The following is a 25,466-nucleotide window of genomic DNA, read 5'->3' as shown; positions in this document are numbered from 1 at the left end:
CTTCCGCCGTTTTAATTTCCAAGAGGCCAAAACGTTTTATTTTAAAGTTTTGCTGACCAAACTCCCATATTGCATTATTGCCTAAGATACAATCGTGTAGTTTCAAAACACCATATGCACTTAAAGAATGAAAATGTGTATATTGCATCTGTGTCATATTGACACGTGTATATGTATTTACACTTTCAAATAACAGCCTTGCATAGTGCTGAAATATAAATTAACATTTCAGAGTCATACTTAGGAGTTCATTTGCATTTATTTTCATATTAAACAGTGTAATTATAAACATCTCATTCAATGACATTAACACATGATCAATGTGACGTAAAAATATCACCACTTTTAAAATGGACACGTCGAAACAAAAGCATGATTCCATCTCCATCATCATCTTGATTGGCTTGGACTGCGACTAAGATATGTTCACAAAACCAAACCTTTTCCCCGCAATGATCAACATTTATATACATCAGTACAAGTTTTTTTTTTGTCAGTTACATTTTGTGTCAAATGTGCAAGTTGAAGCAAACGTCGTTGACGCTTGTTCACTCAAAGTCCTTAAATAAACCTTCAAGTTTGGATGAGGAGGTGCACGAACCGCAACTTTAAAAATAAAAAGGTCAAGGGGTGCGGACGAGGGGAGTGGTGTCAGCTACGCAAAACTCCCATCTGAGGTTCTTTGGGTATGACCATAAAAATAAACACAAATTTGAATGGCGAAAGACAAAATCAAACAAAACAACAAAAGGAATAACAACTAAGAGACAAATCAAGGCAAAGCAGTAATAAAATAATCTTTATGGAATCACAATAAAAAGGAAATCAAATGTCCGAAAAATAAAGGCAAGGAAGATCCGAGTGTTGTTTCGATTGCGGTTCTGCTCCTTCCCCCTCAATTGAGCTCACCCATTTCACACCAGTCAGTAGAAAGTCATTGCACGTTTTTTGTTCGCATTATTTTTTTTCCTTTTTTCTTTTTTTTTTCTTTTTTTCTACAAACATCTGCATTGGCTCATTTAAAAATCAAATTTGGTAGCGCTGTGAGCCGACTTGAGCGGTCTTCTTTATTTTCCTCAATTACAAAACTTTTGTGTTTGTCACAAGTGACTTCAAGTGAGTTGACGTCAGCAATTGCAATGGGTATTATCTAAAAAATATATTTATTTAATTAGTGTTAAGCGACGGCTCAAGTGGTCCTACTAGTGCACTGTAGCGTGTAGGCGCGCTTGAGGTGAAGGATAGCAAATACATTGTGCAGTTTGGCCCGGCTCGGAGCATCCTACTGCTGTGCCAAAGCTGTCTTGCTAGTGAGGACAAAGTGCATCCTTTTCTTTAAAGCCGCTTGAGCCTTCATCCATGTTCTTGATTTTCTCCTTAACCCTAACACTGGTTGCTTCTATGTGGCCTTGAAACATACACGTATTCTCCTCCAAAGGGATGCGGTGACTCGTGAACATGAATGCAAAAGCACCAAAAAGCAAGATCACAAATGGAGAATGACCGATGGCAGTGACAATGGAAGAACAACACTTGAAAGAACCAGGTCCAGGTGGATTCCAAGAGAAGATTCCTATTTGGCTCTTGTGCCACAGTTCATCCCTCCAATTTCTTCTTGTTCAGTTTTTGGAAGGGGTGGCAGGGGGGAGGGACAGTGGATTTGTGGAAGAAAGCAGGAAGCCACCAGACGTTCATTAGGAGCGCCCGCCATGACGTCGCTGCTTCGGTCCGTTCTTCCCCCCCAAGCGGATTTGCACATCCGTGGAGGGCTTGCTCATCCACCGCAGCGTTCTCCAGTTCTCCAGGTCCCGCGAAAAAAGTGCAAGTGGTTGTTAGTGTGATGACAACTAGTGGAGTGCCTTGAACTCGAAGGCTAGTCTTTTTCGCCGTCCTCACTGCTTCCTAAAAAGACACACACACAAAAAAAATCAGTACCATGCAAAGGCACTCTATTCAAGAGGGACAAAAAAAGAAACAGAACAGAAGAAACAGAAGAACTGGTCTGCTGTCTTGACTCTGGTGGATAAAGAATAAGTCAGAATGCATGCAATGTTCGCTACTTTAAGGTGGTATTGGCTTGCTATAAAAAAAAGCAAAGTAAGAAAAGAGAAGTACAACCTCCTTGTTCGATGTCAGAATCAGTGAGGTGCGTCAGGGAGAAGCTGGCGATGCTGGCCGGCGAGATGGAGAAGCGCGAGTAGTTGGAGGAGTTTCCCCAGCTGGCAACGGCCGGGGATGAGATGCGGGTTGCCGCTGCCGCCGAGCTCTTTGCCGGTGCCGCGTCTTTGTGTGTCTTGGAGGGGAAGGCGGGCGCCGACGGGAAGTCGTCGTCCCACTCGAAGCCGCCACCTGAAAGAGGAGCAAAAGGCCACTGAGCGCGCGGAGTGTCACGCACACGCGCAAACGTTTACCTTCTTCGTCCGTGGAGCTCTCAGAGTTGGTGAAGCGGTTCAGGTAGCCGGTGCTTGGCGTTGGGTCACTAAACTGCGGCGTGTGCAAATTGGAGCCCGCTGAGTGGTCGCCCAGCTCCTTGGTTGGGGTGTCCTGAATCACAATGCAGAAGTTAGGACGAGGTCCAAAAGCAGCATTTTGGTTCATTCAAACCCAGCCATATCTAAGAACGAAAGAGACTAAGCGGACCTGATCAAAAAGGTAGACGGTGACATCGTCAAAGAAGGACACGGCTCTCCTGGTGGTCGTCGACGGAGCGCCAGTGTTGAGGGTCGTCGGCTTCAACAAGCTCCTCAGGTTCTTGGCGCCACTGTCGTCCGAGATGATGAGCGGCGCTACGTGTGTGCCTTCGTCCTCGCTGTCCGAGCTGGAGCTGCGCAACTGGTAGGCGTGAACGTCCTCGTCCGAGTCGTCGCTGTTTTCGTTCTCCTCGTCGGCATCCATGTCGTCTTCCGGGCCGTCCCGCCGGGCCAGGTAGCGGCCCTCCACTTCAGGCTCTTTCATCTTGTGGGCCTCTCCGGCGTAAGTCCTAGTAAGCTTAGCATGAATGGCATCCTCCCCTGAAGGGAGCGGACTCATGAGGGAGGACTGGTCCGGCTCGGGAGACTCAGGTAGGTCGCTGAAAAAGTCCGCTCTGTCTCCGTCGTGATTGGGCCAGCTTGGAAGTTTTGTTACTTTCTCGTTTGAGTCTACATGCATCTCTGGACCTGGTTCTCTTCTGACATCGCCCTGAGCTTCTGGGGCAGCCGAACCTTCTTTCTCTGGTATTAAGGACTCCACAGGACTTTCCCGTACTGGGACTGGAATGTCTGTCGAGTTCTGCAACGACGTGACTTCAAAAGTACCTTCCACTTTTGTTTCTTCAGATTTCTTCTCCGGCTCGGATTCGTTGTCTGAGAAGTATGCGGAGTCTCTGTAATTACCGCTGATTGGCGCTTCGAGAGGAACGATGTCAACGCAATCCCCGGCAAGAGCGTCTGGCGAGGCCTCGGGTTCAGAGATGACAATTTCCGGAGGAACCAGATTGGTTGGAGCTCTCGTCTCTTCGGGATGGTTATCCTTTTGAGCTCCGCACCCAGGCAAGAGGTCTTTGTCATTGGGCTGAGAGTTCCACTCGGGAGACTCCAGGTTCTCCGTCTCATAGCCACTGTCAGCTATCTTGCACGGCGGCTGCAGCTTGTGCTGGTCTCCGAGCCGGTGAATGTCCAGTGAGTCCAAAGAGTCGGGCGTTTCGGCCGAGTGCTCTGCGGTGGGCAGAGTGGTGGACGTGCTGTCCTCCAACAAGCTGTCCTGGCTGAGCTGATCCAACGAAGGCCCGGAGACCAACAGAGAGGATTTCTCAAGTGGTTGGCCGTTGGCATCCAGAAAGAATTCATCGTGGTCAGACAGATTTGTTTCCATTTCCAAATCTGCATCGTCATTGAGTTCACTCAACAGATCGGCGCTCGTCAGATCGTCAACGTGTCCGCTGTCAGAAGCCGAGGCTCCGATCGGCGCGTTCTCGGAAATTTGCCTTTCTACGACTTCTTGAGCACTGCTCTTTGAGATTTTGATGTCAAGCTCAAGGCTGGAGAGATTGGCAGCAGTGCAGGACACCTCTGTTGTGGCACTTTGAGAGAATACGGGTATCTGATTGTCACTCTGACTCAGAAGGATGTCCAACCTGTCCGAGGTAGAATGGAAATCAGAGTCTTGGCCTCCGTCTGACGGTTGGAGATGAGTGAGGTCCTCAGTAGAAGAACGGTTACTGTCTGGCAGCCGGTTGCTTATTTCGTCTTCGGAGAATACAGCAATGGAAGGCACCGGTGTTACATTTTGTCGCCGAAAAGGATTATGTTCCCCAAAGTTGGTGGGCGACGAGTCCAAAATTTCCTGACTTGGGGATGCGCTACTCCATACGAGTCTTGAATCAAAATCTGCTGTCTTTAAAATGCCGGAAGCGTCCAGGTTGTCCCAAGAAGCCATTTTGAAGTTTTCTTCGGGTTCATGGACAACGCCAGGTGAGAGAAAATTTTGCTCTGGATTGTGTTGAAACATTGTGTCCTCTTTTATCAGGTTCTGTTCTTTAAGAAATCTGAAGTTCTCTGCTAGTTTGTCACTGTTGAGCAGCCTCATTCTCTCAGCGTTGGCTTCCTCCAGAGTCTGGCGAGCGGCTTCGGAACAATTGCCTAAAAAAGAATCCCGTGCATTCACCTCATGTCCATGCAAAAGAGTATTTACACAAAAAGGGTTCCCGCTGCGATTGGGAAGCTCCATAAAATCACGTCTCCAAGATACAGAGTCCTCCTGGGTGGACTCTCCCTCTGTGAAAATGTTGGTGTGGCATGGACTGTCATTTTCCAGAGATGACCAGATGTGACTGTCTGGTAAATACGAATCCTTGGAGTCGATACTGTGGTGGAAGAAGTCGCCCTCCGTGCTCGATTCATCCAAGCGAACATCTTGAAGAACCACAAAGTCCTGCCGGCCGGAATCCAAGCCTGTTCTTTGAGCGCCGTCTTGTCCTTCAAGTTGTACGTAACAGCCAGCTGCCCCATTAGCTGGCTTCTGGGCGTGGAACACAGGCAACATCCCAGGCATTCCGGACGGAGCATTCCCACCACCGGCGGTTGCCGATCTGGCGACGGGATTTGGGAAATGAGCCTGGATGTCTTCCGTGGAAACGGGAAAGAACATGCTGTGGTAGTTGACCGTCGCATCCGAGCCCCGGTGCGCGTGGCCGCCGTCATAGTGGTCCTGCTTGGCCGCCTCCCAAACGTATTCGAAACTCAGACCTTTGCTGGTTTCGGTGACGGTCAGCACCTCATCCATGTCCTGCTGCAGGCCATCGTCGGCAAATTGCTCCAGGATGGGGAAGGAGGAGGGGCCTATGGTCATCTGTCGCGCCGAGACGCTCGGCTTGAGAGCCTCCCAGCGCTGCTCAAAGTCTTCTTCGACATCTCTTTGGCCTTGCATGCGCAGGTAGATGAGCAAACGGTGGACTTCCTCGGCTGTGGCGCGCTTGTCGGGGGAGAGCCAGCAGAACTGCAAAACCTCGTACCTGGGAAAAAAAAAAAAAAAAAAGAGAATAAAGATGAAAGCGCTTTTGCATTTGTGAAGACACAAAGATGAAAAGAACTCACCATCTGTCCGAATAAGGAAGCTCCAGTTGTGGCTTGAAAAGTTTGACTTGTTGCTCCTTGATCACGTGATTGAGAACCTCCCGGTCAGACAGATGAGGATACGGTTGAGCGGCATTCTCAAAAAGCTCCCACAGAGTCACCCCCAAGGACCTAGCAGCAATGAAGGAAAAAACCAAAAGGAGAGCAACCGATCAGCATTTGCTTTTTATGACATCATCCACGATATGAATCGCGTTCGGACAGGGCACAGTTGACACAGAGCAAACAGTCTCCCGTCAAAGTGGTAAACCGGTCCTTGATTCCAGCTGGCAAACATCGACATGAAACACGACGCTTCACCAAGTCGGCTAAAAGGCGCTGCGTGATTGACACGGCAAGTCCGATAGCAGGTGGCAAACTTAAACCATTACCTAATGAAGAGCAAAGTAGCTCTTAACAGGGGAGGACATTTTGACTTTCAACACGTCTTTATTCAGAAGGTCATGTGGTTCTTGAAATTGCGTAACGCTGGAGTTTATGAGCAGCAAACATTTGGCCAAAGCGACGGCACAGCCGATCGACACGTTCGAGCGAGTCGCACGCGGTCGTGCCTCGTTAGCGGCAGACGGCACGGGCAGACTCGACTGGGATTTGCGGGCTCGCGTCGCCAATCCCGTTAGATGTGAGCATCTGCTAACTGGCACGTGATGGCCCTGCACGTTCAGTCTGCAACTTTGGTTCTGCTCGTCAGCTCAGTTACGTCAAAGTTCCTGAAGTGAGAGTTTCTTTTCTATACGTACCAAACATTGCTGGATTTGGTATGCTCCAGAGTGATCACACCCCCCTGGCGCTCGCCGACCACTTCGGGAGCCAACCAGCGAAGTGGCGCGAATACATCATCCTCTGTGATGATGTAATCCTCCTGATGACAAAAAAAGATCAGAGGGGTGCTCTTACTAACAAGGTTGCACCCGAAAGGGGAAGGGGGGCGCGCAAAACAAGCGTGACAACAAAAGCTTTTATTGTTTGGGGTCTGCAAAAGTGATTGATGCTCTGATGCAGGCAGGCAGCGCACGCTCACTTGGACTCACCAAGCGCTCCAGAAATAGCATCAGTGGGTGACCTTATCTTACGAGTATTAAATTCAAAGTGACAGATCAGCAGAATTTGAAGACGGCCGCAGACAGGAGGACCTCGGAGCGCTCCATTAGCATGGCTCGGCACCTCGGAAGAGAATTATGCAGTATATGTGCTCACTTTATATGCATAGGGCCCGATTCCGTAGTCTCCGACTTTGACCGTAAGATCCGCTGTCAGGTAGCAGTTCCTCAGAGCTAAGTCACTGGAAAAGCAAACATCACATGAGTGAGTTTCACAATTTGTCATTATTGCTGAGTCACGTGATCAAACTAAACAAAACTCGCTGCCGCCATTGCTGCTATTTTATTTGGAACTTTCTTTACTCTCAAAAGATACTGTGGAGAAACACAACATGCTTTTTTTCCGGAATGTCTGTTCAATTTCCACATTTGCTTTTCAGGCCCCCGAGCAGGAAAGGCTTAAAGCTCCGAAGGCTCAGTTAGTGGTTCGCCCTGCAACAAGACCTGCGCAGCTTCTATTCCTGACTGGTGTATACAGTAGCCAGATATTTTTTCTTGAGGGAAATGCAGCCAGTGCAAACGGTTATTTGTGTAGTTGCCAGGAGATGGCGCTTGGTAAACAGGCTTCTCCAAATTCAAATTAAATCAAGTAAATTCACAGTCAGACATTCACCATTAGTCGCTTTGCGCTTTACTATTTTCTTTGGCAGAGATGAAAACATGCCAGCCGGGCGTGCCCGTGTCAAAGCCAGTGAAAGCTCTGGAAGACAAATAGTGATTTATTTTGAAACCTCTTGTCCGCGCCGGTCTCCAGTTGGCCGCATTCCCGAAAGCGGGAAACGCAGCAGGAAAAGAGAGGAGGGGGGGTCTACGACGCGACCCTACAAGGCCAACCGTCACGCTCGGATCGCATATCGGCTCACCTTTGCGCATATTAACGCCACACGGGTGTTCCGTATATACGATTTTATCGCCGTCTTTCGGATGGCCAATCTCAAAACTGGCTAAAGTCTTGAGAAGAGCGCGCGAGGACGTTAAAAGCTCGCCGACGTGTCAACGTTTTCAGGATTGCCGAGCGGAATTGCCGGGGATCCTCCGAGTTGTAACTAGGATTGAAAAGACGTCTTCCCAAGCAGGGCTCTCCTTTTACATGCAAAGAGCAGACTCATCATATGCCGCGGACAGCTGACACTGCAGCAACGCCTGGGAGCCGTGTAATCGGAAGCCCGGTAGCTTATTCCGAGCATGCAAATAGAGCTGACGAGCCGGGCAGCCGACATTCGCCTCAGCCGCACTTTGACGGCAACCCTCCCAACCTATGGGGGGAGAACGGAAATGAAACGCCACCTCTCCTGCGTGCAAACCTTTTTTGGAAAAGGCCTGGGAGTGGGTTGACATGGAGCAGTCCAGCGGTTTAATGTTAAGCTCCTTAACGCAGTCGTATCGGTTACCTCATGGAGTCACAATCATGAAGCGCTACCAGAATGCTGTAAGCAGAAATTCTGATGTCTGTACAAGCGTACACATGAAGACTCCAAAGAATATATTATGGAGCCCTACAGATTCATCATTAAAAGGCAAATCCATTGTGGGAAATGTAAAGTTTGGCATCTTTTGTGGTTGAAATGTTGAGGGACAGAAAAGAAGCATTACTCAAGGCCGCGATCGAAATGTTGTTTGAAATAAAGGCCGCACACAGCAAGGTGGGCTGAGGCAGGCACAAAGCAGACTCATTTGGCAAGTGCTACCTGTGCACAAAATTGTATTTGTGAAGGTGAGTGAGCCCGGCGACGATTTCGCAGGCCATCCTTTGCAGCTGCAGCATCTCTGCGCTTCTGAACGTCCAGTCCTGCTGAGACAGGTAGCCTCGCAAATCCCCCTGCAAACACGCACAGTCAACACACAAATCAAAGCCTTCCAAAAATTGAAGCCAGAGAGTTTGTACTCCCAGTGAGTTGGACCAGTCACATGGAGACGTTTTCAAAATGGGTTGTAAACGTCGTCTCTTTTGGATCCCCACTCGAGGACATTCGAAGCACGCAAACATTTAGAAAGCAAACGGCCATGACTATCGTCTCACACATACTTGCAAGTGATATTACTTAAAACGTTGTAAATGTATTGCATGCTTTGCATGCCTCTTTTGTTATTTTTAACACTGTTTGACAGTAAATTAGTTCTGCTATTTATGTAACTGTCAGCCTGTCGTTTGTAAAGTACGTTGAATCCTCAAGAAAAAGATTTCAATATGATTTGCGCCCAACTATACGACTAAAAACAAAAGTATGGAGTTTGCTTGTATTGGAAAAGTTACGAATGTGTCTTATAAATCTTTGGGTGGGAAAAGTAGTGTATAAAAAAAAATGGAAAGCTTGCAAGAGAAAAAAAAAAAAAAACATTAACCTGATGTATATGAAGTGAAACCAAACTAAGGGCAACATGAACATCTCCAGGTGTTAGGACAAACCGGATTCGGTTGAAGTTGGGAAATTGTGTAAAATGTAAATAAAAACAAAATACAATGATTTGAAAATCCTTTTCAACCTATATTCAATTGAATACACTACAAAGACAACATATTTAATGCTCAAACTCAAACTTTATTTTTCAAATAATAATTAACTTAGAATTTCATGGCTGCAACACGTGCAGTAGAAGTTGGGAAAGGGCATGTTTACCACTTCGTGACATCACCTTTCCTTTCAACAACACTCAAACGTTCTGGAAGAGAGGAGACTAATTCTCTTAGCTTCCCATGTGGAATTCTTTCCCATTCTTGCTTGATGAACCGCTTCAGTTGTTCAACAGTCCGGGGTCTTCCCTGTCGTATTTTACGCCACATATTTTCAATGGGAGACAGGTCTGGACTGCAAGCGGGCCAGGCGAGAACCTGGACTCTTTTACTTTGAAGCCACACTGTTGTAACACGTGCAGAATGTGGCTTGGAATTATCTTGCTGAAATAAGCAGTGGCATCCATGAAAAAGACGTCGCTTGGATGGCAGCATATGTTGCTCCAAAATCTGTATGTACTTTTCAGCATTTATGTTGCCTTCAGAGAAATGTTAGTCACCCATGCCATGGGAACTAATGCACCCCCGTACCATCACAGATGCTGGCTTTTGAACTTTGCGTTGATAACAATCCGGATGGTCCGCTTCCTCTTTGGTCCGGAGGACACGACGTCCAGTGTTTCCAAAAACAATTTGAGGATTCAAAGGTTCGGGGATTGCCGCCACGACAGGCCTCAACGACCTTACGGCCACAGCTCCGGTCGGCTGCCTCAACAATGGAGGCGCGGAACATGGTCCACTTGGACTCAATGTCCCCCCCTCCCCCGGGACGTGGGAAAAGCTCTGCTGGAGGTGTGAGTTGAAGCTCTTCCTGACAAGGGATTCTGCCAGACGTTCCCAACAGACCCTCACAGAGTGTTTGGGTCTGCCAGGTCGGACCGGCATCTTCCCCCACCATCGGAGCCAACCCACCACCAGGTGGTGATCAGTTGACAGCTCCGCCCCTCTCTTCACCCGAGTGTCCAAAACATGCGGCCGCAAATCTGATGACACGACTACAAAGTCGATCATCAAACCGCGGCCTACGGTGTCCTGGTGCCAAGTGCACACATGGACACCCTTATGCCTGATCATGGTGTTCACTATAGAAAATCCGTGTCGAGCACAGAAGTCCAACAATAGAACACCGCTCCGGTTCAGATTGGGGGGGCTGTTCATCCCAATCACGCCCTTCCAGGTCTTATTGTCATTGCCCACGTGAGCATTGAAGTCACCCAGTAGAACGATGGAGTCCCCAGAAGGCACGCTCTCCAACACCTCCTCCAGGGACCCCAAGAAGGGTGGGTACTCTGAGCTGCCATTTGGTGCATAGACACAAACAAGAGTCAGGACTCGTCCCCCCCACCCGAAGGCGGAGGGAGGCTACCCTCTCGTTCACCGGGGTGAACCCCAATGTGCAGGCGCCCAGCCGGGGGGGCAATAAGTATGCCCACACCAGGCCTGGCTCCAGAGGAGGGCCCCGGTGACCCACGTCCGGGCGAGGGAAAACTAGGTCCATTTGTCTTTTTCATCATGAGGGGTCTTCTGAGCCGTGCTTTGTCTGGCCCCTCACCTAGGACCCTTTTACCATGGGTGACCCTACCAGGGGCATGAAGCCCCAGACAACATGGCTCCTAGGATCAGAGGGGCACGCAAACCCCTCCACCACGATAAGGTGACGACTCACAGAGGGGCGTTTCTGGATGTTCTTCATAAACGTCTTTTGCTTTGCATGGTAGAGTTTTAACGCGCACTTACTGATGTAGTGACGACCTGTATTTACTGACGGTGGTTTTCTGAAGTTTTCCTGAGCCCATATAGTGATTGATATCTTTTACACACGCAGGCCGGTTTTTAAGGCAGTGCCGTCTTAGGGATCGAAGGTCACGGTCATTCACGTGCAGTGATTTCACCAGATTCTCTGAACCTTTTGATGACATTATGGATCGTAGATGTTGAAATCCCTAAATTCCTTGCAATTTTGCTTTGCTTTTAAACTGTTCAACCTTGCCCCATCCATGCTTGTGAATGACTGAGCATGTTTGGGGAGGCTCCTTTTATACCCAATCATGGTACCCACGTGTTCCCAATTAGCCTGATCACACGTGGGATGTTCCAAATAGGTGTTTGATGAGCTTTTCTCAGTTTTCTCAGTATTTTTTGCCACCTTCCCCAACTTCTACTGGACGTGTTGCAGTCATGAAATTCTAAGTTAATTATTATTTGGCAAAAAACAATTAAGTTTATCAGTTTGAACATTAAATATGTTGTCTTTGTAGTGTATTGAATATGGGTTGAGAAGGATTTTCAAATCACTGTATTTGGTTTTTATTTACATTTTACACAATTTCCCAACTTCAACCCAATCCGGTTTGTACATGCAACGTTCGTACATGCAGAGTTAGTACATGCAGACATGCAGTGTGCCGAAACCGCCACACGGGGCGGTCATTTACACAATTGCAGTCTTCTCGCGTTTCTTGTGAGTTTCCTGAACTATTTATTTAGTGAGGTCTGCTGGTTTTAAGGGCTCAAGTGTGAGAAAGGAGATAATGAGGAAGCCCCAGCCCGCACAACAAACACACACAAGATAATAAGCGGCTCTTGTTTTGCATTTGTCTTATGCTGCTCAGCAGATGGCCCCTCGCCAGAGTTTTTGAAAAGTTGATCCGTGCCAGGCACTCCGCGCACACTACCTCAGTTGAGATCAAAAGATTACGCGGGTCTTTGGGCTTGGACCGGTTCCGGGGGGGGCTTGGTGTGCACTGACAGATTATAAAGCGCGACGGCTTGCGAATGTCGGCGGCACCTGTGCTGATCATTCAGTGATGTGGAATTGATGATTTTCACTTTCTTTCTTGACTTTGTATTATGTATCTATTATGGCTCTCAATCAGCTCACCCAAAATAGATCACGAGAAAACGGAACGCAATCAGCCGCCATGACGTCGCCACACCTCGGCGCGATAGAAAGACGAATTGAAGATTGAGACGGTGGGCCTCGAGTACTAACGGTCAATCAGTAACAGAGAAAAGCAGCAGAATCAGCTGCGCGTGTCGTTGCAGAGGGTGTCAAAGCGTTCAATTGCGAACAACCGTTATGGCTACTCACCATTTGACAGTACTCGAAAACAAGCAGGAAAGGAATGGCTTCCACACACTGGCCTAGGCACTGAAGGATGTTTGGGTGCTGCAAGACTCTGGCAGGATGAAAGGATAAGACAGAAGGCAAAGCATTTGCGTTTAGACTCGCGTGTGTGCGGCGAGAGACGGCAAGTCAACCCGGCTCGCCCTGGGCAAGCCGTCTGTTCACCTGTAAGGGTCGCCCTGCTGCAGGAAGTCATTCTGCTCGTTGGCATTTGCGTTGGCTTTCAACTCCTTGACGATGACTCTGGTCCCGCCGGCGTCAGTGAAGATCTCGCTCAGGATCGCCTGTCAGTCAACATTCGGCCAGTTAAGAACAAATCCTAACAAAACTTTGGGCTACTCTAGACGGGGAAAAAAATCTTACCTGGCCAAACCATCCGTTGCCGATCTCCTGAATGTAACTCAGACTATGGCGGAAGATCTGTGAGCCTGCCGAGCCCTCTGGGAATCCCACAAACACAGACAACACGTTTGCCATTTGACATGTCATATGATGGAATCCAATGCGCGTCGCCGAATAACAGCCCAAGGAGGGCGTGCCTGTTTCCAACCTGCGCTCGGTGCAGGCGGTTGGAGATGCAAGGGTCCAGGCAAGGCCACCGGGGAGACGGCCAACGTGTACACCTCGGCCGACGAGCGCATAGACGGTGTGTCCTCGGCTGGCGGGGTGAAGTCAATCTCGTGGTCAAAGTGGTCTTCAAATTCCTGTGTCGACAATTGTCCAGAATGTCAGCCGCCAAGAATACATAATGACGACATCAGTCGGCTTAAGCGTCTCACCTTGAAGTCGATTTCCCTTTCCTTGCAGCAGGTCACACAGTTTCCCAGCAACACCAGTAGGGCCGCCAGGGCCGCCAGCGCCAAGGAGACAGACACATAGGATGGGTGGCCCAGGCCGTCGTCTACAAAAAAGCACAAGGCCAAGTCGGGCGTTTACCACTTGACACGTCCCCGTTGTGTCGGAATTCGAAACACACACATATGATGGCTTCTCTGTATTCAAAGACAACTTCTGAAAATTTATTTTCCCCGCTACAACGCCATTAAACCATTTCATGTGCACAGAAAACAGATGTTTGGGTTATGTGTTTTGAATTCCTCCATTGGCAACAGGCCCTTTTCAAAGTTGCTACATATTTTGTCTGCCCGGCTTCCTTCCGATTCGGTTCATGTTTTAGTAAGGCCTTCACACAGAGATGCAACTAACCCACATTGGTGAATTCCTCCCGCCAATAGTAACAGGAGTACAATGTTGAAGAAAGACGAGCCCTTTCATTGCATTTCAATACATCCATGTGATTGGGATTTTAAGATGGGGCAAAGGACAGGTCGTCGCTGCAATGTCTTAAAAAACATTACAACGTGGCATCAACATTTTGATTCTGCGTGCGGTCTTATGATTGAGGAAACAACACCAATGATAATAATTGACCAGAGATAATAAACTTGGAATGTGTGACGGGGTTATACATTAGCAGCCTCACTACAAAGTCTTCACTGCGTTTTGGAGAGGGACCATGACAAACCTTCACATCTGATAGCTTTTTAATGCCAATGACCTAAGATTGAAATGAGTGAGTCATAAGATCTGACCATGTTGTGCGACACATGTCAACAACCAACTGAACCCTGTATAAAGGTGACTGACCTCTCTGTGCAATGCCACTGTAGCTCCAAAATAAATGAAAAATGAAATTTGGCTGGTTGGTGCAAGAGTATTAATTCTGAAGGCTCTGGGCATATTAGAGTGGCATGGCAACGCGGAAGCTGAAAGGTTTTTAAATCAGTTATTATCAGATATTTAAATCAGTGCAGCCGGAAAAGGCTACGAAATTAAAAGAGGGGATTCATTCATTTTTCCCCCAGTGTTAGTTCTCGGCGAGGAAACCATTACGAGGTTGTTTAAAAATTTGTAGTGGAAGGGTTAAAGCAACCAGCAGTAGCTCCAAAGCCTTACCTGCGCTGTGGTGGGACTGAAGAGGAGCACCTTGAACCGCCCAGCATGCCCACAGCAAGATCGCGTAGAGCAGCAGCAAAACATATCCATGACAGCTCCTCATCCTCCACGCTTAACTCCAAAACAAGCTGCTAGATGGTTGCAATTGTAGTCGTCAGCAACGGAGAAGTCGTTTTTCAGTCATTAGTTAACGATGGAACGTTGATGGCGGTGGCGCACACAAGCATTCTGTCGCTCTTTAGCCACTTAGCTTCGGCTAGCATGCCCAATTGGAACAATCCTAGCTAGCAAGCACAAATGCGGCTACAAAACGCCCGTTACCGGTGTCCATTAGGACAAAAGGTGCTAACGAGCTCGTTGCCGAGTCATATTTAGTAACTGCCGCTTGGCGTTACTCAAGAAAACGCTAACTGGGCTGAATAAATCAAACCGGACTATAATAAAACTCATCCCAGCCGAAGCGCCATATTCCTTCTCGACATAACGTCACGAAATGGGTCGGGTGATGTCACGTGATCGAGGCCTCATTCCTAGCCAATCCCGGCTTGGAATACTGTGCACAACAAACAGCCAATTGGCAACACTCGTTATTTGTCATGGAAACAAAACGCATTTCATGAAGGTTGTGGAAAGTTTAAAACTATATATCCTGAGGTGGAAAAAGCACATATTTTCTTAGATAAAAGTACAAATTCCCGTGTTAAATTTTTGGTTAAACGAGAAGTATCAATTTGACTCCGGTGCTGAAGACAATTTCAAAAGAAAAAAAGGCATCTAAAAACTGAAATGTATAAAAATCCAAAATCAAAATTTAACCTTGTGTAATGTTCAACCCTGTTTTTATGTGACCAAACAGAAGTGGGAAAACATGTAGGCCTCCACCTCTGGCAAAATGTTTGAGGAAAACAAGTTGACGCTTGATTGAACCTTGCAACAGTGTTGCAAGGGGAAGGTCAGAAATGTTCTTGAAGGTACTCTTCGTTATTATGTGTTTCAGTTACAGTTAATATTGTGAAGAAAAAATAAAGGAGGTTAAATGGGCTTCATAAATCCAAGACATTTATTATATTTTAATTTGACTATATTGGCAGCAGCAATAATACAACCAAAAGTGAATTATTTACTCTTGCTCTGAGCATTCTCGCACGTTTGCAAAAAAAACAATATGAGTAAGAGAATTATGTGTTCTGGGTTAACTGATGAAGGAGGAGGATGCCTGCTGTGGTGAGGTGAGGAAACTCTTTCTCGGGCCCTCTTGGCTGGCTGACGCGCACATGGAAGCATCCCTCATTTGTAGCCCTAAAAATAGATGGGACTAGTTGACACATTTTTTTGGCATCTTGGCATCTGATACCGTGCAGAGCCCAAAGCTCTGTAAATGGTGTTGCTGGGACATATATAAGAGGCAGGCTTGGCGCCCCTGGGACATTCGCTCAGAATCCACCTTGGTCTTTTCACTCGCCTCAACGCAGCGCAAAGGTGAGTGTGCACCCTTCCCCCTCCACAGCACCCCAAAACTGAGGATCCTGCACACAAGGAGACTTGTTACGCCCCGGCCTGGACTATAATGACGATAATGACAAGGAGGCGACGGTGCCACCAGATCACAGGACTCCGCAAGACTTGTGGATGATGAACATTTGTGCAAAGGGATGTGTCATCCAATGCTAAGCGCCATTATTTTGGGATTGGGGGGGACAGCGACAACATGTATCTGGTCGATCTTATCGGGAAGACGTGCCAACATAGCAGCGTAAACATGTTTGGCTCAAACTCCATCATGCTCATTAGCAATCTGTCAACTGGAAGCCACATTATTATTTTCAATTTCACCAAATATGGCCATTTTTAAAAAAATATATTTTTTATGGTTTTGTTTCTCCCCTTGTAGATAAGAAAAAATGGCCTTTGCTGGTGTTCTCAATGATGCCGACGTGAAAGCAGCTCTGGATGGCTGTGCAGGTACCCAAAATCGAGCACCTCAAACATGTCCATCTTATCATTTCATTTCATGATTGCAAAAAAGCGAGTTTGGAAGCATAGAATTAGCAACAAGGTGAAATGTTGCAACATAGCCGATATAAAAGCTCATTGCCATGATTCACCAAAGGTTGGATTTGAAAAATAAAATCAGAGAGTGATTTTGGGAGCAGGACTGAGCCAAGATCGGTGGATAGTTGTAATGAAGAGAATCACAAATTTGTAAAAAATAGAACATTTCTTCAGATTACCACTTTTGGTTCAGCCTACAGCTGTCCATCACTAAGCGAGCTAGTTAAGCTAGCTAGATGGCGAGTTTACCTCGATAGCTTGACAAATTTTTCTAGTCCCTCTAATCTCTTTTATCTACTCTGCTTGTATTGTACATATTTCGATCATATTTAAATGTTTGCTTTGCAGGTGCCAACTCGTTCGACTTCAAAGCTTTCTTCAAGGCGTGCGGTCTGAGCGGCAAGTCTGCCGCCGATGTGAAGAAAGCCTTCCAAATCATTGACCAGGACAACAGCGGCTTCATTGAGGAGGATGAGCTCAAGTATGGCGTCCAACTCAAGCAAAATGTACATTTCAATCGCCCAATAGTGAAGTTGCCTTAGGTCCAACTAGCAGAAAACAACACAACAAACCAGTCCAGCATTAGCAACCTTTCTACAAATTAGAAAAAAATGCAAATTGATGCAACATGCATACAAAGGCAGTTAAATTAAATTTGTACGTGTCATTTTGTAAATGAAGTTTTGAATCATTTTGTTTTTTTGCATTAAAAGTGAACACGTTTTTTTTCCAGAATAGTGCTGACTTGTCCTGTTTTTCCTTTTTGTAGGCTGTTCCTGCAGAACTTCTCAGCCTCTGCCAGGGAGCTCACAGATAAGGAGACCAAAGCCTTCCTCGCCGCCGGTGACACCGATGCCGATGGCAAGATCGGAATTGAGGGTGAGACGTCTTTTGATACTTCTACTGACACTTGCATAACAAAGGTCATAGGCCAAGGACAAATAAAGAATAATAAAAATTGGAATCAGCATTAACATTCATGTCATTTGAAAATCTAAAAACAAAATCTCAAATGTAATAAGTGCCAATATAAATAATACTAAAAAGTGATGTCAGTTATCGTCCAAAAACCAAAAACAAACGATAATTTCCTTTTTCCTCCTATAGAATTTACGGTCCTCGTCAAGGCCTAAATTCCCCCTGACCAAGATTGTCTTGATGTCCTCGCCGGATCTGGTAATCATCAGCTGAAAGAATATTTTTTATAGCTTATTTATAAGTTGCCTGCGGACTATTTCTCAACAACTTTCACCGCTGTGCGTGAATGTTCGGAAACTTGTGCAAGTTGAAACCCATCTGCACTCTTGAGGCGGAGTGAAAAAAAACGGGAATAAAAACTCGTTTGGTGTAAAAATCAACTCTCTTGTGGCCCGCTTGTTTGCGCATTGGCTGACAATCCATGCTCACACGCACGCACACACGCAGACAGTGATGATGTCACCGCAAGGGGCTCGGGAAATTTGGCGGGGGGAAACGGCAACCGTGCCTGCCAGGCTTTTTGAATACGAGAGCTTAGTCGCACAAGTGACCCAACTGGCCTTAATTGCTTTGTGCCAGCACACATTCTAGAAACAATTGCAATTGTATACAAAGATTTCCGCTGGGGCTCGCTGGGGACCTTTCCAATTCAAATGGTTTGACTTCAATCGTGTGATTGCAGGGTTGCAACCTTGCACAAAAACATTCTTGGACAGCCGAGACTCTCTCCAATTGAGGCTCTCTTCGTGGCTTGTTAGCGTGAAAGGTGAGGGCTGATCCCCAACATCATGGGATTGTAGTGCCACCTAGATGCGAAAAATCATCTACAATGTCTACCACCACCGGTCTGACTTTCCGTTTATTCTAGCAGGGGTGCAAAAACAGTCCAGTTGGGATTCGGCTCCATTCTTTCAAGTTTTTTGCCATTTCTAACTTATCACTGGATTTTTATTCAAAATGAAAGCTGTACTTGCACCCTGAGTTGCCAGCGCCACTTGTCCCTGGTCACTGGTCGCACTATTCTTAGCAAAGGGGGGGGGGGTGCACAGACGTCTTCAAACGCACCTTTTTAAGCGTCTTCGTTTGTGAAACTTTAAAAATAGAGCGCTCCCTGGCTACGGCACAAAATGTTCCCCCCCCCACACACACACACACACACACCTCTTCTAACACCGCCCCCCCTCCACATTTGAGCGGTGTCAATTATCCAGTGCCTCAGATTTCGATGGGGTGAACCTATAAAAGGTCAGCGGTGACACGGGGGCGAGCACTGCAGTCGACTTCCCGACCTGTCCCGCATCATCCGTAGCGTCCAAACAGAGCCTCCTCAGAGGTGAGTTCCATTCAACGTTACATGTCAAAGGACATAAAAAGGAGAAATATATCAACTTTTTGATAGCATAAGATGATGTTTGGAGAAGGCAGCAGCTGTTTGAAGAAGACGTGGCTCTTGAAACCTATTGAATTACAAACTCACATGGGACCTGTCATTCACAACCGTATCCAATTGACGAAAATAGATTTTTTAAAACGACTGCATGGTTAGAATTGGAGAATTCTAATTTGGATTTTTAAGAAATCCAGTGATGTTTCTTTTATATCACTCCTAGTGGAAAATTGCATGGCGGGCTGAGTACATTGATGCAGTAGTCTGCTGTTGGAGATCTGAATCGAATCAATCCGACTATTCAGACCCTCACCCTTGGACATTCCATATAACAGTCTATTTCTTTCATTTATTCACTGCTATGGTTATATAAAGTGTCCAGTATACTTTTGTTTAACAAAACGTCCATGTCAATTTGCTTAAAGTGGAACACTCATCAACATCATTGCTTGTCACGCCATTCTAGGGTGTTCTGATTCACATTCAGCAAGTCAGCGTTGTTCAGGCTTTTGTCCTTTTACCACCCACAAGATCGCAATTGTTTTGGCATGTAATGTTAGGATTGGTTTCCTTACGGATTAACAGGGTCACGACAAGAACGTTCCTAACTTGACCCCAGTGGAACACTGATGACTTAACTATGTCTAATTTGCAATATTCCTGTTGACACATTTTCTCTGTGAAAACAGCACATCACAATGGCCCTTCACAATATGCTGAATGATGCTGCGGTCGCTGCAGCCCTGGACGGATGCAAAGGTGGCTAGCAAACTCATCTTTACACACATACACACACCCACAAACACACACACACACACACACACACACCTGTTTGCACACTGAGGGTTCTTAATCTTCTTAATGTCGACATCCCCGCTTGCAAATTCAGACGCCGGAACGTTTGAGCACAAGAAATTCTTCAAGGCCTGTGGCCTGGCCGGCAAGTCCGTGGACGACTTGAAGAAGGCTTTTGCCATCATTGACCAGGACAAGAGTGGTTACATTGAGGAGGAAGAGCTCAAGTAAGAGAAGGGCCACAAAATATACATTTCATTTCACTTCTGCTGTTTAGTTGACTCACCAAAGGCTGAAATAATATATTTCAAATTCTCATTTGCAACCAATAATGCATGATCAAATATTTAACAATAAGCTCCTTGGCAGGCTGTTCCTGACGAACTTCAAGCAGGGTGCGCGCTCCCTGAACAACGCCGAGACCAAGGCCTTCCTCCAGGCCGGTGACACCGACGCCGACGGCAAGATTGGCGTTGATGGTACGAGCGAGCGCCACCGATGAAACGTGTGCGCACAATCAAAGCAAATGATGCTGACTCTGCCTTGTCCCCCACCCCGCAGAGTTCACCACCTTGGTTCACGCGTAAAGAGTCACGTGACCAACAGCACCCGCTCTCATGGAACAACAACGCCCACCTCCCCCCTTTCATCTGAAAAATCATTTTTATACATCTGCTTAAGAGACGTTTCCTCCGACGCAACACAAACACACACATGCAAACAAACACACACTTACACACACACTTACACACACTTACACACTTACACACACACACACACACACACACGCACACACACACACACACACACACACACACACACACACACTGTCCAACAAAGATGATGATGATCGTGATTATCGTTCGGTTGTGTTCATGTCTTAAATATGAAGTTTGCATCGTGTCAAGTCTATGCACTTTCCAGGAATCGACGGTAGGAAAGAGGAAATGTTCTTTTGCTGCGGTCGCTCGGTCTTATCGGAGGTTCATCAAGTGTCTTTTCAAGTATGTGACAATGTGACTGAAAATAAAGCACCGAATAAACTTGTGGACAGGAAAACCGATGCATGTTACGTGCCATTTCATTACGTGACAGGAGAATCAATATTGCTCTGTCCTTTACGTCAACGCAGACGACTTTACACTTAGCCACTAGATGGCGCCATCCATGGTGAATTGAAAGGGATGCTTTTTAAACCGGGCATTCGGGCCTACATTTAGTTTTTTTTACATGAACCTCTTTCTGATATTAACTACATAAACAAATTAGGGCAATTTATATATATATATTAGTGTTGACAAAGTTGTAATATACAAACATTATGCACATTATGCATGAAAAAAAATCTTAAAATGAAATATCGATTGGGATGGGCTCAATTTCTAAAGGCACTCTAACATTATGAACAAACCATTAACACTCAAACAATTGCATTATCAGTCGTGGTTAATTGATGACTGCGCCTGCTTCTTAAGTCTTGACATATCAGAAGAAAATAGCGAGCTGACAGTCCCAAAAGCCAGGAAGCAGGAGGTCAGGGGGGGACATTAGCGAACGAAAATGAATAAATGATCATCAGTAACAGAATAGTGTTCAAAGGTATCGCCTTGGCACATGACATCATGCAACGTCTGCGCTGCGGTGGCTTGAGTCCCGCTGTCTATCCGATGTCTGGCCTGCTGTCCAGCCCGCTGTCCGGCCCGCTGCCCGGCCCGCTGTCCGGCACTTTTCTGGCAGACACTATTGGCAATAGGATAACGAGTTACCATGCGGGATTTTTGGGAAAACAAAGGCCGGCAAGAATGAAGACTGTGTGCTTATTTTTTAGTAATGCACTTCCCCTTATGTTTTCCAATTAGAATGAAGTTAGATGGTGACAATCCTCCAATAAGGGCTCCCCCCAAAAACCAGCAAAAATGCTTTTGGAGGCTCATGGGCCTTTAATTAACATTTAGTGCAATGTAATGACAGCTCAGGTTGCTGATGTCCCCGGCTACTGGCCAGCCGCTGTCAGCATGGCTGACAGGCGTCTGTGCAAAAGAGTCAAGTCGTCAAGCATCTTTAAATTCTTTCTGCAACGCCACAATAAACTGTAACTGTATCTATTTCTCAATCTATACAAACAGGGATGTGTTGACTTAAATCTACTGGAGCTTTCCTACACCTACTTGGTAAATACTGAATGTTAGAGATGTTCTCACTCTAACTTATTTTGCAAGAACCACACGGGAGACAGTATGCCTTTTAAGCACTTGCAAGTGGAGAGCCTGTTCGTTACAGTAGGTACAGCAATGTTCGAACAAACTCTGCCGTTAGTCTCTTACAAGAGCATATTTATTGAGAACAAGTAGGGTGGGGGTGACATTGGACATGTTTGGTGGTCACCTCAGCAACTGGTTAATCAGTGCAGAGGGTCCCAGCTCATTGTTTTACAAGGCTGTGGAAACAGAAACTAGTGGAGCATTGTAGATGACTACCGAAGCAAGAAAGTTTTTCCACACCATTTGGAAAGTTTCAACAACTGAATGGTTAAACTTTTCAGAGTCAAGGAAAGGTAAAAGGTTTAAACAAAGTTAATAATTCTAGTCTACATTCCAACATAATCATACGATCAAGATAGTTTATAAACCCTAACACTGAAGTTGCATTATTGACTGTCAGTCGGGTTCACAGAAATGAATACATAAGTGAAACAAGCTCGTGTTTTTGTTGTATGGATAATTTAGTTGAGTTTGAAGCACCTGCCATCCAAGTGAATTTTGAAGCGTAGTACACTTAGCATGGTCATTCTGTGTTTGTTTTATTCTTGTGATGCGTTCAGTAAAAGGATACGTCCATGAAGTGATAGGTGGGGGTGAGATGAAAGAATGCCAAAAAAGCTCATTTCTCACATTGTGTACAAGCAAGGTTAGGAGTGTTGCAGCGGTAGTGGAGGATCCTTTGGAAGTGAATTTGCTTTTGACAAGGGCGTTCCACGGGTCCCAGCTCTTTGGCCGTGGGCGTTTATAAATAGTAAAGGTTAATTAGGTAGCTGGGAAACTGGATCGGGGCGGCCAGTTTGAATTTGATCCCCGGACAGGTAACTCAAGTGAAGCCCATTGTCGGTGCTGCCGGGCCTATATAAGCCACCTGGGCGGACGGCAGCCACCACTCGGCCCAACCTCCTCGCCCTGCTGCTCTGCTGCTGCTGCTGCTGCATCGACAACCAGCCCGCCCGGTTCCTCACCAGGTGAGTTTATCTTGCATCACACATGAAAGGCAAGAAGAGCTTCTTGATTTGATTGTCAGCCATGAGGAAATTCTCCAAAGCTGTCGGAGTTTTTGCCCCGGCCTTCGGCGAAATCGTATAACCGTTGGATAACAATTGGAGGTTTGCGTGCTCCCGCAGGTAAAGAACATGTCGCTGTCATCGATCCTTTCTGCCGACGCCATCGCCAGTGCGATCAAGGACTTTCAAGGTATCGTCTTGCACCTTTTTGTCATTTGTGTGCATCTGTGTCACTCGCTGTTTGTGTCACCAACTTTCTTTGGTACGGTCATCAGGCCTGATTCCAAAAGGAAAAAGAGGTTTATCATGTTCCTCCTCCTGGTGTGTGAAAATGTACATTTCCCATCTTTGCTGTTGCAAATTTGACAGGATGGATGAAGGCAGTCAGAGTACATATCCTGGAGGAAGGCAAACACACAAGGCAGGCACCCTGTCAGCTGATCAGCTCGCTCTACCATATGAAGCGGCACCATGCGTGAACGTGTTGAGGGTTCCCGTCATAAAAACATGCTCATTGGCAGCAGGGATCGGCTAAAAACAAAAGGATTGGGGATTTCCTATTAGATATGGGTCCAGGACTCCCCCAATGCTCCTCGATTGACTCGGTACCAAGATGGCGCCAAAAATCGCAACTGACAAAACGATGATGTCGCTAACGCGTCCTGCTCTGTCATTGATCTGCTCAGCGCCGGAGTCCTTCTGCCCCAAGAAGTTCTTCCAGGTGTGCGGCCTGGCCAAGAAGAGCCCCCAAGATGTGAAGAAGGTCTTCGGCATCCTGGACAACGACGGGAGCGGCTACATCGAGGAGGAGGAGCTCAAGTGAGTCCGGCCGACGACTAGCGACATCCATCCCGTCCCGCTGCCATTTGCTTTTCTGGACTTGTGCACTTTGCAGGTTTTTTCTCCAGAGGTTTTCTCCCGCCGCCCGGGTCTTGACGGAGAAGGAGACCAAGTCTTTCCTGAGCGCCGCCGATGACGATAACGATGGCCGCATTGGAGTCGATGGTACCAGAGCAACCATTTTTCAGAATTCTTTCCAGAATTCTTTCCAGATTTCCAAATTTCTTTTTATCCCGACGGAATCCTGGCAACTATTTTGTTTTTCTCCACAGAGTTCCAAGCGATGGTCCTGTCCTAAACACGAGGAGGCCTTTTCTCAGCTGTCTCTCATTTTACACGGCGTCAACAATTCCCATCATTTAGCACCATCATTGTTTTTTCTTTCACTTTTGCCGTCATCATATAAATAATGCCCAAATAAATGTCAAGGTCATCTCGTACGCCCATACAAATAAACATGTAAAAACCACATACGTTGGCTCATTCTAATCTGTCCCAGTGTGCATTTTGTCTTGTAAAATTCATGAGCTCATACTGTAAGCATGAGCAGAGGAGGTGACCTTGGTCAGTGCGGGAGTTCTGCTTTGGCGAGATCAAATGTCACCAGAGCTCAGCTTTGTCAAAGAAACTCCAGCCAACCTGCGGCGCACGTGCAAGGCTACGAAAGCAGTGGCGGCGACATAAATACGCGCCAAACAAACACCTCAAAGTGGGCTCTAGAGGAAGCCCAGGTGGGCAAACAGCTCCCCTCAAGAATTGCGTGCGTATCAGAGTGAGAAGGTCCGAATAGGCTGCGTGAGGGGAGGCCTGATTATCCAGTGAGGTCGTCAATTATTCATTTTCTCATTGCATTGTCTTTGAAAAAATTAAAAAGTCTTATCAAGAAAGGTGTGTGGGGCTCATCTTACTCATTGAGGCAATTTAAAAGTTTAATGTGTGTCCCATCTTCAAGTCGGATCAAACAAAGTGCGCTTGCACAACTTGGACAACAAGCGGCAACATCATTAGCATGACTTGCATTTCCTCGTTTTGCCTTTCTGTGACTCTTTCAGTCTCTCCGACGCAACCAAACAATCAAAATTATTGTGCTCTTGTAACATGAACATCAAACGATTTTGTATTGAGCGACGCAAAACTATTGACCTCATTCTGTAAGTAAATTTAACAGTTACGTAATCAAACAAATGAATGATTCCGGTAGTTATCTACTTATTGCAGTGTTCTTTTGTCAATACTTATTTTCAATAATTCCATCTGCTTTTGGCCACTATCAACAGGAGTTGACTGTGTTTCTCCTTGTCAGACCGCACCAAACATTTACGATTGTTGAAAGAGTTTGACGAGCATCGGGCTCCGTCAGCATACGTACCAGTACCAGTCCAACCAATCTCGTGTGTTTTATTCAATAATTGCACATGCTCCTCTTTGCGACGGCAAAACAACACATTCATTTGCCAGAACATGACATCACATGACATCGGCAACTTTACAAGGCCATCGTCGCTTCAATCGTGTGACCCGGCCAGTGGCCTTCAAAAAGTCTGTATCCCTTCTTCGTGCATCATTTAAAGCTCCGGCCCGTCACTGTCGGGTTTCAGCAGTCGTCAGGTTTCATGTGCAAGCATTATGTGGCGGAGAGCGGATGTAGCTCAGGTGTAAACCGGTGACAGGAGCCCACCGCGGGGGGACACGTCAATGTAGACGATTCGGCCAAGTCCGGACCTCTTGAGTTGCTTCCTGCTGCGGGATTGTGTTGCTGTGTCCGATCGGGTCAAAAGACCACTCGTGATTGAAAGGCTAGCCTTGCGCAGACTTGATTTCCGATTCTGAAACTGCTTT

General features: G+C 46.6%; 4 protein-coding genes across 7 annotated transcripts; 3 read left to right on the top strand and 1 right to left on the bottom strand.

Moving 5' to 3' along the window:
- Window positions 1-240: 240 nt before the first annotated feature.
- Window positions 241-14,878, bottom strand: lmtk2 (lemur tyrosine kinase 2). 2 transcript variants are annotated; one of them, XM_085933853.1, is made up of 14 exons: window positions 14,308-14,878; window positions 13,131-13,252; window positions 12,902-13,055; window positions 12,715-12,791; window positions 12,517-12,635; window positions 12,316-12,403; window positions 8,401-8,531; window positions 6,810-6,894; window positions 6,353-6,474; window positions 5,574-5,723; window positions 2,641-5,491; window positions 2,412-2,544; window positions 2,119-2,349; window positions 241-1,902 (listed from the first exon to the last, which is right to left on the bottom strand). In XM_085933853.1, the coding sequence occupies exons 1-14, from the start codon at window positions 14,408-14,410 to the stop codon at window positions 1,874-1,876; spliced, it is 4,395 nt and encodes a 1,464-aa protein (XP_085789979.1). In that variant the 5' UTR covers window positions 14,411-14,878; the 3' UTR covers window positions 241-1,873. The 2 variants fall into 2 exon arrangements, with proteins under 2 accessions (XP_085789979.1, XP_085789978.1); XM_085933852.1 differs by lacking the exon at window positions 241-1,902 and having other exon boundaries at window positions 1,914-2,349.
- On the top strand, window positions 14,871-17,679 carry LOC147044681 (parvalbumin beta-like). Of its 3 annotated transcripts, none has more exons than XM_085933864.1 (5): window positions 14,871-14,929; window positions 16,199-16,269; window positions 16,708-16,840; window positions 17,129-17,238; window positions 17,467-17,679. In XM_085933864.1, the coding sequence occupies exons 2-5, from the start codon at window positions 16,209-16,211 to the stop codon at window positions 17,490-17,492; spliced, it is 330 nt and encodes a 109-aa protein (XP_085789990.1). In that variant the 5' UTR covers window positions 14,871-14,929; window positions 16,199-16,208; the 3' UTR covers window positions 17,493-17,679. The 3 variants fall into 3 exon arrangements, with proteins under 3 accessions (XP_085789990.1, XP_085789988.1, XP_085789989.1); XM_085933862.1 differs by lacking the exon at window positions 14,871-14,929 and adding an exon at window positions 15,468-15,786; XM_085933863.1 differs by lacking the exon at window positions 14,871-14,929 and adding an exon at window positions 15,516-15,536.
- A 935-nt stretch (window positions 17,680-18,614) lies between these two features.
- On the top strand, window positions 18,615-20,348 carry LOC147044680 (parvalbumin beta-like). Its single transcript, XM_085933861.1, has 5 exons — window positions 18,615-18,670; window positions 19,414-19,483; window positions 19,614-19,746; window positions 19,889-19,998; window positions 20,081-20,348. The coding sequence occupies exons 2-5, from the start codon at window positions 19,423-19,425 to the stop codon at window positions 20,104-20,106; spliced, it is 330 nt and encodes a 109-aa protein (XP_085789987.1). The 5' UTR covers window positions 18,615-18,670; window positions 19,414-19,422; the 3' UTR covers window positions 20,107-20,348.
- Window positions 20,349-22,657: 2,309 nt separating this feature from the next.
- Window positions 22,658-24,096, top strand: pvalb8 (parvalbumin 8). The gene is made up of 5 exons (XM_085933865.1): window positions 22,658-22,748; window positions 22,908-22,977; window positions 23,474-23,606; window positions 23,683-23,792; window positions 23,900-24,096. Exons 2-5 carry the CDS (start codon window positions 22,917-22,919, stop codon window positions 23,923-23,925), a joined length of 330 nt encoding a protein of 109 aa, XP_085789991.1. The 5' UTR covers window positions 22,658-22,748; window positions 22,908-22,916; the 3' UTR covers window positions 23,926-24,096.
- Window positions 24,097-25,466: the final 1,370 nt, after the last annotated feature.

This window comes from Syngnathus leptorhynchus, chromosome 16 (assembly GCF_054491065.1).
Source record: "Syngnathus leptorhynchus isolate UIUO chromosome 16, UIUO_Slep, whole genome shotgun sequence".
NCBI lineage: Eukaryota > Metazoa > Chordata > Actinopteri > Syngnathiformes > Syngnathidae > Syngnathus > Syngnathus leptorhynchus.
Note: the sequence above shows the minus strand (reverse complement) of the source record. Positions and strands in the feature narration are given on the sequence as shown.